A 13,513-nucleotide genomic window follows, 5' to 3' on the forward strand; every position below is an offset into this window, starting at 1 on the left:
TTACTAATCATGAATAACAATTAAATACAAATAAAAAAAATTGACATAATATTTAATTAAGAACTTGTTAATAGCATAAAATAACAACTAACCAAATCAATAAAGTGCATGTTAATATTCTAAAACATAACACATAATAATAAAATTATCCGTACATGCATAATTAGAAACTAACATTCAATACGTTACAATATATGTCCATAAGTTTCAATTCCAAATGTTCATAGTTGTCATCCTCTCATACATATCCATAAATATATAATCCACAACAATACTAATTTAGTTATCCAAAAATCCACGAGCAAATTCAATCTTCTGCGCATCGGTTTTAATAATCTTGAAAACCTCAACGTTCGATGGATCCGATCTCATTGCCTTAGAGATTTTGAGATTGTCAGTAATAGGGAATCCTAACCTGTCAAGCTCCATAGCTAAGTATTGTGGATAGTTGATATCAGACTTCTCCAACTTGTCTAACTGTGTAGCCAATTTATCAATAAACTTATCTGCTACATTGTTTAACCCGCTAACGATGTCAACATCCTTCGATTGAGCTTTCCTCTTACCTCTTAATTGGGATTGTGTAGGCAGTTGACTATGTGTTTGATTTATAGACATTGGAGAACCCACATCATCAAATTGGTCATTGTCAGGCTCCATATTTATATCATTAACTAAATCAATTGGAGTTTGTGCTCCATGTCCTGTTGCCCGATCTTTCCCAAAAATATTAGCAAGCCTCTCATATATCGGAAAAGGTTTATCTCTCCAACTTTTTGCACTTGGATTACTCTAAAATAAAAAAAGCCATCATTTAGTAAAAACATTATATATTTAAGATAAGAAACACAAAATTCAATAAAGGTATTTTTCTTAACAAAGTCAAAACCTGCACATATGCTTTCCAAGCATCGTCACTGTCAATCTCCACACATTTAAGAGTGTCATTCCATCCAAATCCACTTTTGTTCAGCATGTCGTATATGATGCCGTATTGCTTCTTCCACTTTTTTAGCTTTGATTCAATATGTGGAGTTGCTCGCAATCCCGAGTTAGGACACATTTCAGCCAGTTTCCGCTCAATCATATTAAGTGTACCAGGTTTAAATGCTCCCGTGTCACAACGTTGCCCACTAGCTACAGCTTCATCTAAAAGAACCAGCAAAGCTTCTTCCTCACCTCTACTCCATGTACGCCTAGATTCACCCCACCTATTATCATTGCTGCTACCTCCAGCTTCCATTGCTATTCAAGTAAACATTTCATGATTCCAACATTATCAAAACAAGATGCAAACAAAATAACAATAAATCTCAAATGTTGCACTTAATATAATATAAGTTTGCCTTCATACATATTCTTCAAAAAATTTAACAAATAATATTAAATAAGCAGTTAGAGCATAATTTTTTACATAACCATCAACTAGTAATCATGATGACCTCTCCACTCACCAAACATTTGATTAGCTAACTCATCTCTCCAATTCGTCCATCGATCTGAGGAAGCAATTGATCCTATAATGTCCTCCTCTTCATTAATGTCTACATTTTCCATCCTATCATATTCAACTTCTCCAGGATCGAGTATCATTTCTCTTCTAATCAGATTATGTATCAGACAACATGCAGTAATGGTTTTGATTTGTGTTGTAATTGGGTAGAAAGATGGACTTCTTAAAATTGCCCATCGCATTTTAAGAACCCCAAAGCATCTTTCTATGATATTCCTAGCTGATGCATGCTTCATGTTGAAATACTCTTGATGATTTATGGGTGCACAACCATCTCTCCATTCGGAAAGGTGATATCTTGTTCCCCTATATGGTGCAAGAAATCCTTCACCATTTGTGTAACCAGCATCCACTAAGTAATAACAACCTAACACAGAAAAATATCTCCTATTAGTTTATGTAATGTTAATCCACTCGATGAAATATTTAAGGATTGGTCTTACCGGTTGGTACTTTTAGTCCATTTGGCCTACTTATTGCATCTCGAAGTACTCTGGAATCTGAAGCGGAGCCTTCCCAACCCGGTAATACAAATATAAATTCCATATTCGGGTTACATACACCTAAGACATTTGTTGCTATCTCGCCCTTTCTTGTTCGATATCTTGGCTTATCGATTTCAGGTACTTTCACCTTAATATAAGTTCCATCTAATGCTCCCAAACAATTCTACGACACAAACAATTTTACTAACGTCAGATAATGCTACAAGTCATCTAACTATAAAATTAATAACCAAACTAGTCCACATACGTACCTTAAACATTTTCCATCTATCATCCGAGCAATTATCCGACACAGGTTCAGGATGCCTCAACAAAATGGAATGTAAGCGCAACACCCCATTCAATACTGAATTGAAATATCTACTAATTGTCTCCCCTGATCTATAGAATCGACTGATAATTGTACGATTTTTTGTATGATGAGCAATTATGTGCAAAAATATGCACACTTGCTCTTCCAATGTAACGGTACCATCTCTTTTCACATATCCATCCTGGCGTAATAACCGACATAAAATAACAAATGTTCTCCTATCCATCCTCAATTGACTAATACAAGTGACATCATTGTCCAACAAACTATCTATAAAAGATGTACGCAATTCGGTATTCCTAGTTATTCTATTCCTAACACCTCTTTCATTTCTCCTTTGCCACGCTACATACATGTACATAAAGAAGATAAACATAAAGCCCCAACAAAAAGATTGGATCACAACTAATTTTCTTCCATCCATCTCTACAAAAAGAAAAAAAAAACAAATAAAAAAATTATAATGCATACAATAAATTGAGCTGCTATTGCCAATACAATTGAATATATACAGCAAACAAAAATCTTCCATAAATAATATATTTATATATTAGCATTCACAATAAACATTATATATATTTGGAAGGTCAAAATAAAAGATGGATTTAAGTTTTTAAACAAACTATATGATGTTTGAAGATAGCAAAGTCTCAACTTCATGATATTATCAATTGATCTAGTTCAAGTGCACTTTTATCTAAGCGAAAGCAAAAACACTATCTGCTCTTCTTTTTGGCTTTAACTCTCATATTTCCTACTTCTTAAGAGTGATTTTAATTGGGTACAATTTGATAACAACTTCTATTTTCTTAATATGGACTAATAGATTTCTAGCATCCCTCCATGGCTTGAATCTCCATTGAGAAAATCGTATAAAGAAGGGAGTTAAATGCCACCAGGATTTACAAAATATAGTAGACTTTATTGGGTTTAAGATTTAAGGTTTTATAGATTTTTATTATACTATTAGGTGGAATATATAAAAAACCTATTACATATTGCATATATTTATAAAAAAATAAAATAAAATAAAATAAATTGGAATCAAATTTTGTTCACGTTAATTTGGCACTACATTTTGTCCAAAATACTAGTCACCCATCACCCATGGTATTTTTCTTCCTTTGTTTTCAAATGTAAAATGCTAATGCGGCAAACTTGTCTAAGCATATGCCAACTAATTCCTACGAAACAAATATGCCAATTAATTCTTTCTCGGATTTGGGAAAATGATGATCAAAATCCATGCCTTTCCATTTAATTTATAGCCAACCACAAAACTTATTTCAATATTCCAAGTGGAGCCTTTTTCCAATATTACAAGCAAACAAAGTTACTACTTTTAGTATATTATTATTTTTAAAATAAGGGCCAAAAATTCCCTGTGCAATCAAAATTCAGAAACTGATTTAGAGAACATGATAGCATTGGAAACACCAATTTCTTAAAGCCAAAAAAAAAAAAACAATTACATTCCGGCAAAATCAAACTATTTTAATCAAATACTTCAGGTCACTATGTAAAGCAGAAATAGAAGAAGTTGTCCACATATTACCGGTCATTTTTTTTTATAGATAAATATGTTGGCTTCATTTTCACCTAATTATGAATTTGAATTTATATACATAAAATAATTGGGCTGGACCAAGAACTCTGAAAGCAACCCATAGCCTCTACCATCAAATGCAGACATTTCTTCAATTTGATATGGGCCATCATTTTTGTAAGGCACACACATACATACATATGATGTTTACAGTTCCCACTTTAGGCACATCATCTATCTATAACAATTATTTCTCAGAATTCTCTCCAAACAATTTTTTGTATCAAACTTAACCAAACAACTTTAAGTAAAACAAGACCCAATTAGAGAGAAAACTTGAATATAAATTTCTAGATCCAACTGCCTAGCTTTTATTGCCAGAAATTCTACACAATCTAATAATTGTCTAAACATCTAAGAAAAACACCAGCCATTGAACCTAAACGCATATATGCTTTTCAAACTTGGAGCATTAAAAAAAAAAAAATGCAAACATGATTGATACTTTGTTCATGTCAAACCAGGACAGTTGATTTTGATGAGCTGAAAAAACAAAAAAAGAAAAAACAAATAAATCTCATCTAAAATTGTCAACACGCCAACCTCTGAGTGATGTTTCTGCTATACTGCTGCTTAAAATTGTCAACACGCCAACCTCTACGTGATGTTTCTGCTATACTGCTGCTTAAAATTGTCAACACGCCAACCTCTGCGTAATCCTTTGAGCTATACTGCTGCTTCCTTTTAATCAAAATGGGAGTATAATTTAATTCTGAAAAGTACAGTGCACATGCAAGCTTTAAATAACCTGTAGAGAAATAATAATATATAAAATTACACAATTATATAGTTATCATCATGTCCCCTCATATAGCTTGATTATAGCTGCCACATGCTCTTAGCTTTTTTACAGTCTTTTGTCCTTTTCTTTATTATGAAAATTCATAATTCATGATATATACATGCTCTCAGCTGCCACCTCTTTCATTGTCCAACACCCCATAAGAGACAACCTTTATTCCTTCTACCTCATTTTCCCAGTGATCATTAGCACTTATCTTTTTCCTTTGCAGATTCAAAATTTTTGCACCAGATTTTTTTTTTTTAAGTTTTCAAAAACTGGTATTTCTGTCATTAAACGTAAGTTTCACATTGGGGATAAGATGACAGTGATAGTATGATGGTGGGTATTCTAAAGCATAGATGTGCAATTAGTATTGTTACTTTTATACTGCTAAATGACATTATGACTGTTAAAGGTCAGTTGCACGCTCTGTATGGCAAAATCCAGAAATGGGATTTTGATGCACAAAAGAACAGGATATGCATTATGCAAATTGGCAGTAAAGACTAGTTTGCGCGCTTTGTGTGGCAATATGCATTATGGTGTTTTTATGCAGAAAATGAACAGGTTATACATTATGCAAAATGACAACGGAAATAAGTTTCCACGCTTTGAATAGCAAAGTGATGTGCCCCCCACCCTCTCTCTCTCTCTCTCTCTAAGAATTCTACTTCTGCACTGCCTTTGTTATTCCGAAGTTTCAAAGACTGCTAGTAAGAGGCATATCAACAAGATATGATTGAAGCAGAGTTGATTAAAAGATAATTGTAACATGCACAAATCCAAAAATTTTGAAGCCTCACACGTGCACCAAAAGTAGATTACAATTATTCACTTAATTTTTTATTTCTGGTTTATAGAAACCATCCTTGAACCAATTGGATGCCTCTGTATTGCAGTTATAGCAAATTGAGAATGCAAATCGGTAACATGAAATTAAGCTGTACAGTTTACTTTGCACTAGACTCAGCACATCAGATAGGGAGCAATAAAGTTTCTTTTTAAGAAACTAGCTAGTGTTTCGAACTAAGCAACTAACATATTTACCAGGTGATGATGGCAGATCGATGAAACAGAGGAAGGATGCAGCAGAAGATAAACTCACCGGCCAGAAATGCTTCGAAGGGTAGTTTGCCTCCAAAATCAAGCTTCTTCCTCCTTAATATCAAATCAAGCCCTAACATAAATAGATCGAAGCTTATTTCGCAGATCAACAAATGACATTTCCCAAAAATATTTCATAATTTTTTAGCTAAAAATTAAGGTAAAAAACAAAGAAAAATAACAAGATGATGATGATGGAAGATTGCCGAAACAGAAGAAGAAGACATGCTCACCGGCCAGATGCTTCGAAGGGGATGGTGATGCGAGATCGACGATGCTTCGAAGGGGATGGTGATGCGAGATCGACGATGCTTCGAAGGGGGCGGCCAGAGATGCTTCGAAGAGAGCTCGGTGGGACAAAAGTGACCCAGTCTCCAGATGGGTCAGATTTATCCCCCTCATTTGGGATAAATTGATCTACGGGACAAACCTGTCCCCCTCCCATTTTCACTTGCCAAACACCGGACTGGGACTGGGTCCTGTCCTGACCTGCCCAGTCCGGCGTAACAAACACGCCCTTTATATATTTGTTTCATATTTTTTATTTTAAATGGTGATAGCTTAACCCATTTTATATTTGTATTTTATACTATTTTTATTTCATGAAGCATGTGTTTGAAAATCACTATTACAAATTTATAAAACACTATGTGTATCATTTTTTATTTCATGTTGCATGTGTTTGAAAATCACTATTACAATTTTATAAAACAATATGTGTATCATTCTATTTAATGGTGTAAAGTAGTAAATGTTTATTAAAAAAAGCAACTTAAAAACATGGATTAAGAGTATTATTGAAGGATCTTATAAAAAAAAAAAAGAGTGCTTGAAAAAAGCAACTTAAAAACATGGATTAAGAGTATTATTGGAGAATCTTATACAAAATTAAAGAGTGCTATGGGAATTCTGTAATAGCCCAGCTCAGACCACCCGCATGCAGATATTGTCCTCTTTGGGCATGGGGAATCCTTTTAAGCCTGGGGAGAATCCCCTTACAACCCAGCCCTCAAAGGTTTAAAACGCGTCTGCAAGGAAAAGGTATCCACCTTTGGGCATGGAGAATCCTTTTACGCCTGGAGAGAATCCTCTTACAACCCAGCCCTCAAGGGTTTAAAACAAGGAAAATGTATCCACACGCTTATAAGCCATGCTTCGTTTTCTTTTCCAACCGATGTGGGATCTCACAATCCTTCTCCCTTGGGGCCCAGCGTCCTCGCTGCCACACCGATTCGGGTACTGGCTGCATTTGCAAGTGAAAGGTATCCATATGCTTCTAAGCCATACTTCGTTCCCCTTTCCAACCGATGTGAGATCTCACAATCCTCCCCCCTTGGGGCCCAGCATCCTCGCTGCCACACCGATTCGGGTACTGGCTCTGATATCATTTGTAATAGCCCAGACCAGTGGGATCTCATAATCCTCCCCCCTTGGGGCCTAACATCCTCGCTGGCACACCGATCCGGATACTGGCTCCAACCAATGTGGGATCTCACAATCCTCCCCCCTTGGGGCTCAGCGTTCTCGCTGGCACATCGATCTGGGTATTGGTATCCTTGCTGGCACATCGATCCGAGTATTGGCTCCAACCAATGTGGGATCTCACAATCTTCCTCCACAATCCTCCCCTCTTAGGGCCCAGCGTCCTCGCTGCCACACCGATTCGGATACTAGCTCTTATACCATTTGTAACAGCCCAGACTAGTGGGATCTCACAATCCTCCCCCCTTAGGGCCCAACGTCCTTGCTGGCACACCGATCCGGGTACTGGCTCCAACCAATGTGGGATCTCACAATCCTCCCCCCTTGGAGCCCAGCGACAATCCTCCCCTTTGGAGCCTAGCGTTCTCGCTAGCACACCGATCCGGGTACTGGCTCTGATACCATCTGTAACAGCTTAGCCCAGTGATCCTCGCTGGCACATCGATCTGAGTACTAGCTCCAACCAATGTGGGATCTCACAATCCTCCCCCTTTGGGGCCCAGCGTTCTCGCTGGCACACCGATCCGGGTACTGGCTCTGATACCATCAGTAACAGCCCAGCCCAATCCTCCCCCTTGGAGCCCAGCGTTCTCGCTGGCACACCGATCCGGGTACTGGCTCTGATACCAACTGTAACAGCTTAGCCCAGTGATCCTCGCTGGCACATCGATCCGAATACTAGCTCCAACCAATGTGGGATCTCACAATCCTCCCCCCTTGGGGCCCAGCGTTCTCGCTGGCACATCGATCCGGGTACTAGCTCTGATACCATCAGTAACAGCCCTGCCCAGTGAGATCTCACAATCCTCCCCCCTGGGGCCTAGCATCCTCGCTGGCACACCGATCTAGGTACTGGCTCGATCTCACAATCCTCCCCCCTTGGGGCCCAGCGTTCTCGCTGGCACACCGATCCGGGTACTAGTATCCTCGCTGGCACATCGATCTGGGTACTGGCTCCAACCAATGTGGGATCTCACAATCCTCCCCCCTTGGGGCCCAGCGTTCTCGCTGGCACACCGATCCGGGTACTGGCTCTGATACCATCAGTAACAGCCCAGCCCAATCCTCCCCCTTGGAGCCCAGCGTTCTCGCTGGCACACCGATCCGGGTACTGGCTCTGATACCATCTGTAACAGCTTAGCCCAGTGATCCTCGCTGGCACATCGATCCGAATACTAGCTCCAACCAATGTGGGATCTCACAATCCTCCCCCCTTGGGGCCCAGCGTTCTCGCTGGCACATCGATCCGGGTACTAGCTCTGATACCATCAGTAACAGCCCTGCCCAGTGAGATCTCACAATCCTCCCCCCTGGGGCCTAGCATCCTCGCTGGCACACCGATCTAGGTACTGGCTCGATCTCACAATCCTCCCCCCTTGGGGCCCAGCGTTCTCGCTGGCACACCGATCCGGGTACTAGTATCCTCGCTGGCACATCGATCTGGGTACTGGCTCCAACCAATGTGGGATCTCACAATCCTCCCCCCTTGGGGCCCAGCGTTCTCGCTGGCACACCGATCCGGGTACTGGCTCTGATACCATCAGTAACAGCCCAGCCCAATCCTCCCCCTTGGAGCCCAGCGTTCTCGCTGGCACACCGATCCGGGTACTGGCTCTGATACCATCTGTAACAGCTTAGCCCAGTGATCCTCGCTGGCACATCGATCCGAATACTAGCTCCAACCAATGTGGGATCTCACAATCCTCCCCCCTTGGGGCCCAGCGTTCTCGCTGGCACATCGATCCGTGTACTAGCTCTGATACCATCAGTAACAGCCCTGCCCAATGAGATCTCACAATCCTCCCCCCGGGGCCTAGCGTCCTCGCTGGCACACCGATCTAGGTACTGGCTCGATCTCACAATCCTCCCCCCTTGGGGCCCAGCGTTCTCGCTGGCACACCGATCCGAGTACTGGTATCCTCGCTGGCACATCGATCTGAGTACTGGCTCCAACCAATGTGGGATCTCACAATCATCCCCCCTTGGGGCCCAGCATTCTCGCTGGCACATCGATCCGGGTACTGGCTCTGATCCGGGTACTGGTATCCTCGCTGGCACATCGATCCGGGTACTGGCTCTGATTCTCGCTGGCAAATCGATCCGGGTACTGGCTCTGATACCATCAGTAACAGCCTAGCTCAGACCACCCGCATGCAGATATTGTCTTCTTTGGGCCTGGGGAATCCTCTTACAACCCAGCCCTCAAGGGTTTAAAATGCGTTTGCAAGGGAAATGTATCCACACGCTTATAAGCCATGCTTCGTTCTCCTTTCCAACTGATGTGGGATCTCATAATGCTCTAAATTTTAAATTTGTCTAGATTTAATAATTAATAAATTAAAGGTGTTTAGTTAAGAAAATTTCTATATAAAACAGAAGTAAAAACAACATATTAAAAAATGAATTATGATAAACATGAAAACATAGATAAATAAAAAATAAAAACAACAAATTATAAGTTAATTAAAATAAAAGGTATATATTAATTGCAAACTTAAAAAACAAACAAATATTAAAGAGATTATCATAAGTTCAATACATAATATTACTTTTGTTTGTTAATATATAATTTTAAAATCAAATTAATTACACACTTCAAAACGACAATATTTACTTATAAGATATCAAAAATCAAATTTTACTTTATCTTCAAGATAAATATATGATTACAAAGGATAAATTGTAACACCCCGTCCCAAATCGCACCGGAATCCGTGCATGTTGACCGTTGACCGAGCGGGTCAAAGTTGACTTTTTGTTCCAGTTGGAATTCTAGGTTGACTGAGGTACCGTTACGAAGTATTTGTTGGGACGAGTTCGTAGACTAGTAGCACGTTGAAAACGGAGCTACGGTTTGAACGTTATGAGCAAAACAAGTTGAGGTCCAAACTATCCAAGGGGTGCCGGAGTTGACTTTTTATTTATGGGGAAATGAGCTTTGACTCATGCATGGTTGTGAAGTGCTCATCGATACGAGTTCACAGACTAGTGGCACGCTTAAAACGGACATCCGGTTAAAAAGTTATGGACGCGTGAAGTTTGCCGGATACCATAATATTTTAATGTTTTTGAGTCGATGAACAGTGAAATGCCACGTGTCATCACCTGATTGGTCCACATGGAATGAACAGTGTCACACGGTGGCTTTTATTTGACAAAAATCTCGGGGAAGAGAGAGAAAGAGAGAGAGGAGAGAGAAAGAGAGAGAGAGTCCGATCGGCCGCCAGAATTTTTCAAATTTTCCGGCCGATCCACCTTACACATGCCGGCCAGCAAGAAGCCCCTCCCCATTTCCGGCAAAACCCCAAAGTTTCACGGCCATTGGCGGCCAGACGCGCCCGAATCGAGGCGGCGAAGATCGGCGGCGATTTCTCCCTCCACCGCCGGCCACCGCCGGCCACCGCCGATTGACCCCTTTCCGGCCATTTTCCAGCCACATGCGCCAGCCAGCCTTCACCATCTCCTCAAGTTCGGCCTACCCACCAAATTTCATGGCCACTGGACCACCGACGTGCCGGGATCGGAGCTTTTTCCGGCGAGGGGCCGAAATTCTTCAAACCGCGATTTCTCCGTCGTCTAGCCTCTGTTTGCCTCACCGCCGGTCCCGTTGGATTCCTCTCCCCTCGATCTACAAATCTGCAAAAAATCCCAGCCAACGGCCACCGCACGCACCGCCGCCGGCGACGATTGCCGGTGACCGTGGTGGCTCGCCGGAAGTTACTGTTCCGGCGAGTACCCAGTCTCACCGCCGGTCCCTGTCCACTGTGTTCGACCTCCTGAACCCGAATCCGGCATCCGTTTCCACCAATTCGTGACAGTTTGGGAGAATTGTGGAGTCGAAACTCGAAAAGCTTTCCGGCGAGATTCCGACCACCTCGGGTCTAATCACCGGAAAGTAAGACCGAATCCATGACCCTTATCACTCGAGCTTCGATTCGGTGCGCGTACGAGTAGTGGAGTTGATCCTGTGGAGGATCTTAGCTGATTTACGCGCTTAAGGTGAGTGACGCACCTTCAAAAATATTTTAGGCAATTAATTATGTTTAATTGGTATTTAAATTATGCTCATGTGGTACAATTTAATTATGGTTTTATTGTGATTTAATTTATTTATTATGCATGAGTAAAGTGTATTTCGATAATATTCGTACGAGGTTTTAAGTATTATTTTCGGGCATAATTGGGTTAATTATTTTATGAAAATATTTGTTTAAATTGTATAAATTATGCCCGCGGTATTTTAATTGTTGAACCTCGTGTTACGAGAAAATTATGGTTTATTTGTTATCGATATTTTCGTACCGTTTGTTTAATAAAAATATGTGGAATGGTAATTGAGAATTTTGGTATATTTCCCACGGTAAATTTTGGAAAACGGTACAGTTGATTTAATAATTATTTTAAACGCATTCATACAATATTGGTGTTCTGGTATATGTATATGTAGTTCAGCGCGCAAGTATTGTTATTTCACCCTTGAGTTGCCATTGGACCGTGGGCAGACAAGTTTGTTATTGGCCTCAGCCGCCCCCCTCCTTGGCCGGGATGATGGTTTCAGCAGCGATACTGTCGGGACGCCGAAGTGCCGTTTGCAAGTTTCTCTCTTTAACCCCCCGCCAGTCGGTACTCGGGACGCTGGGTATCGGAGGGCATCACCGGTATATGGTGTGATGCGTCAAGTGTAGTTTTCAAATAAAGTTTAAAACCCCAAAGGTGTTCAAAAACTATTTATTATAATTTATTACATTTTAATTATATTGGGGTATGTATTATTTATTTATTGTTTATCAAATGGTTTAATCCCTTGGTTTTCGGGAAATACGTACATCAGGTTTTGTAAAATTGTTTTAAAAAGGGAACATTTCAAACGGAGTGATCGGTGAGAGTTTTGAGGGAAATTATTATTTCCAACAGTTATTATTATTTATTTATTTATTGTTGGTATTTATTCAATTCCCTTAATTGTTATTATTATTATTTTATTATCATTAAAAGTATTCAGTAGTTAGGGTCACTCATTGAGATAATTAGCATCTTACATTTTTAAGTTCCGTTCCCTTAGGTGCAAGTGGTGGTAGACGTTCTTCCGGAGCGAACCAATTTTCCGCTGCTATCGTGTTTCGAGAAGTACCTTTGTACTCATTCATTTCAGTGTATTATTTATTTCATCTTTGTTGTATTTCTGTTGTTTAGTACTTCATAAAGCACTGTATACTATTGGGACACTTATGTTTTATTTATGCACTGGATTGTTGTTATTGTTGATAAGTGCTGTAATTTGTGGAACAACTTGTAGTTTGCGGGAGAAATAAGGGGGTGATTATAGAAGTGTGTTTTCAGTGCAGATAAATTGTGGTAAGTCCATCCCTTAGAGGAGGTTCTGTCGGATTTTTCATAGGAGGGTCTGGTAGGATTTTTCTGAGATTAGGATTTATCTAAGATTTCGAGAAGGAATTCTGAACAGGTCCTGACATAAATACTGAAACTTAAAAAGTCAAAAATATTATATTTGAAGATTACTATTATTTGAATATTGAAACTTCACCCAAAAAAAATATATATATATGAAAAAGTCAAAATTCCACTGGATAACCAATGGCCATCACCGACAAATTGCTGACGTTCCTCCAGCACAGACGACTGCTTTTTATTTTTCACTTTTTTTAACAATGTTTGACTGCTTGCTTAAGAAACTAAAAAGATATTAAATTGAATGGGATATTTTGGTATTTTAACTGTTTGTGGAATTATATATGCTGCTTTTGCATTGCAAGGTTTGCAGGCCTTTTGTATTTTAACTGTTTGTGGAATTATATATGCTGCTTTTGCATTGCAAGGTTTGCAGGCCTTTTGTCTTACATCACCACAACAGTGACCTTGGCTATTTGTTCGGCATACAAAGTCGCTTAGAATATTGTTTTCTAATTATTATTACTATAATCATTTCTAATTTAATAAAAAATAAAATGTGTCGAACCCGTTAACTTCAAATATGAACGTGTGAAACAAATCAACATTATTTAATAGTTAATCCATTATACAGGCAGTAGATTTTTCTCCATCAACTCCAAGGCTCATCGTGGTGCAAAAGATACTCTGAATGATTCGAGAGACCTGCATATTTTTACATCACCTATATCTTCATGGTTAAGTAATTAAACTAGCTTTTCATTATATATAAAAATAAAAATAAAAAGAAAGGGCA

At 39.7% G+C, this 13,513-nt stretch overlaps 1 protein-coding gene across 11 annotated transcripts; it reads right to left on the reverse strand.

Moving 5' to 3' along the window:
* Positions 1-81: 81 nt before the first annotated feature.
* On the reverse strand, positions 82-6,346 carry LOC107429887 (uncharacterized). Of its 11 annotated transcripts, none has more exons than XM_060818741.1 (8): positions 6,060-6,346; positions 5,828-5,880; positions 4,482-4,619; positions 2,271-2,758; positions 1,957-2,182; positions 1,455-1,880; positions 890-1,245; positions 82-792 (listed from the first exon to the last, which is right to left on the reverse strand). In XM_060818741.1, the coding sequence occupies exons 4-8, from the start codon at positions 2,754-2,756 to the stop codon at positions 280-282; spliced, it is 2,007 nt and encodes a 668-aa protein (XP_060674724.1). In that variant the 5' UTR covers positions 2,757-2,758; positions 4,482-4,619; positions 5,828-5,880; positions 6,060-6,346; the 3' UTR covers positions 82-279. The 11 variants fall into 11 exon arrangements, with proteins under 11 accessions (XP_060674724.1, XP_060674723.1, XP_060674722.1 ...); XM_060818740.1 differs by having other exon boundaries at positions 4,482-4,650; XM_060818739.1 differs by having other exon boundaries at positions 4,482-4,686; positions 5,770-5,880.
* Positions 6,347-13,513: the final 7,167 nt, after the last annotated feature.

This window comes from Ziziphus jujuba, chromosome 7, assembly GCF_031755915.1.
Source record: "Ziziphus jujuba cultivar Dongzao chromosome 7, ASM3175591v1".
In the NCBI taxonomy this organism is placed as follows: domain Eukaryota; kingdom Viridiplantae; phylum Streptophyta; class Magnoliopsida; order Rosales; family Rhamnaceae; genus Ziziphus; species Ziziphus jujuba.

Coding starts and splice junctions, on each gene's coding strand:
- LOC107429887 (XM_060818732.1), bottom strand. CDS start 2,864: ATGGAAGATTTTTGTTTGCTGTATATATTCAATTGTATTGGCAATAGC. Junction 1,881..1,956: donor TGGACTAAAAGTACCAACCG/GTAAGACCAATC, acceptor TTTCTGTGTTAG/GTTGTTATTACTTAGTGGAT. Junction 1,246..1,454: donor GTTAGCTAATCAAATGTTTG/GTGAGTGGAGAG, acceptor TTACTTGAATAG/CAATGGAAGCTGGAGGTAGC.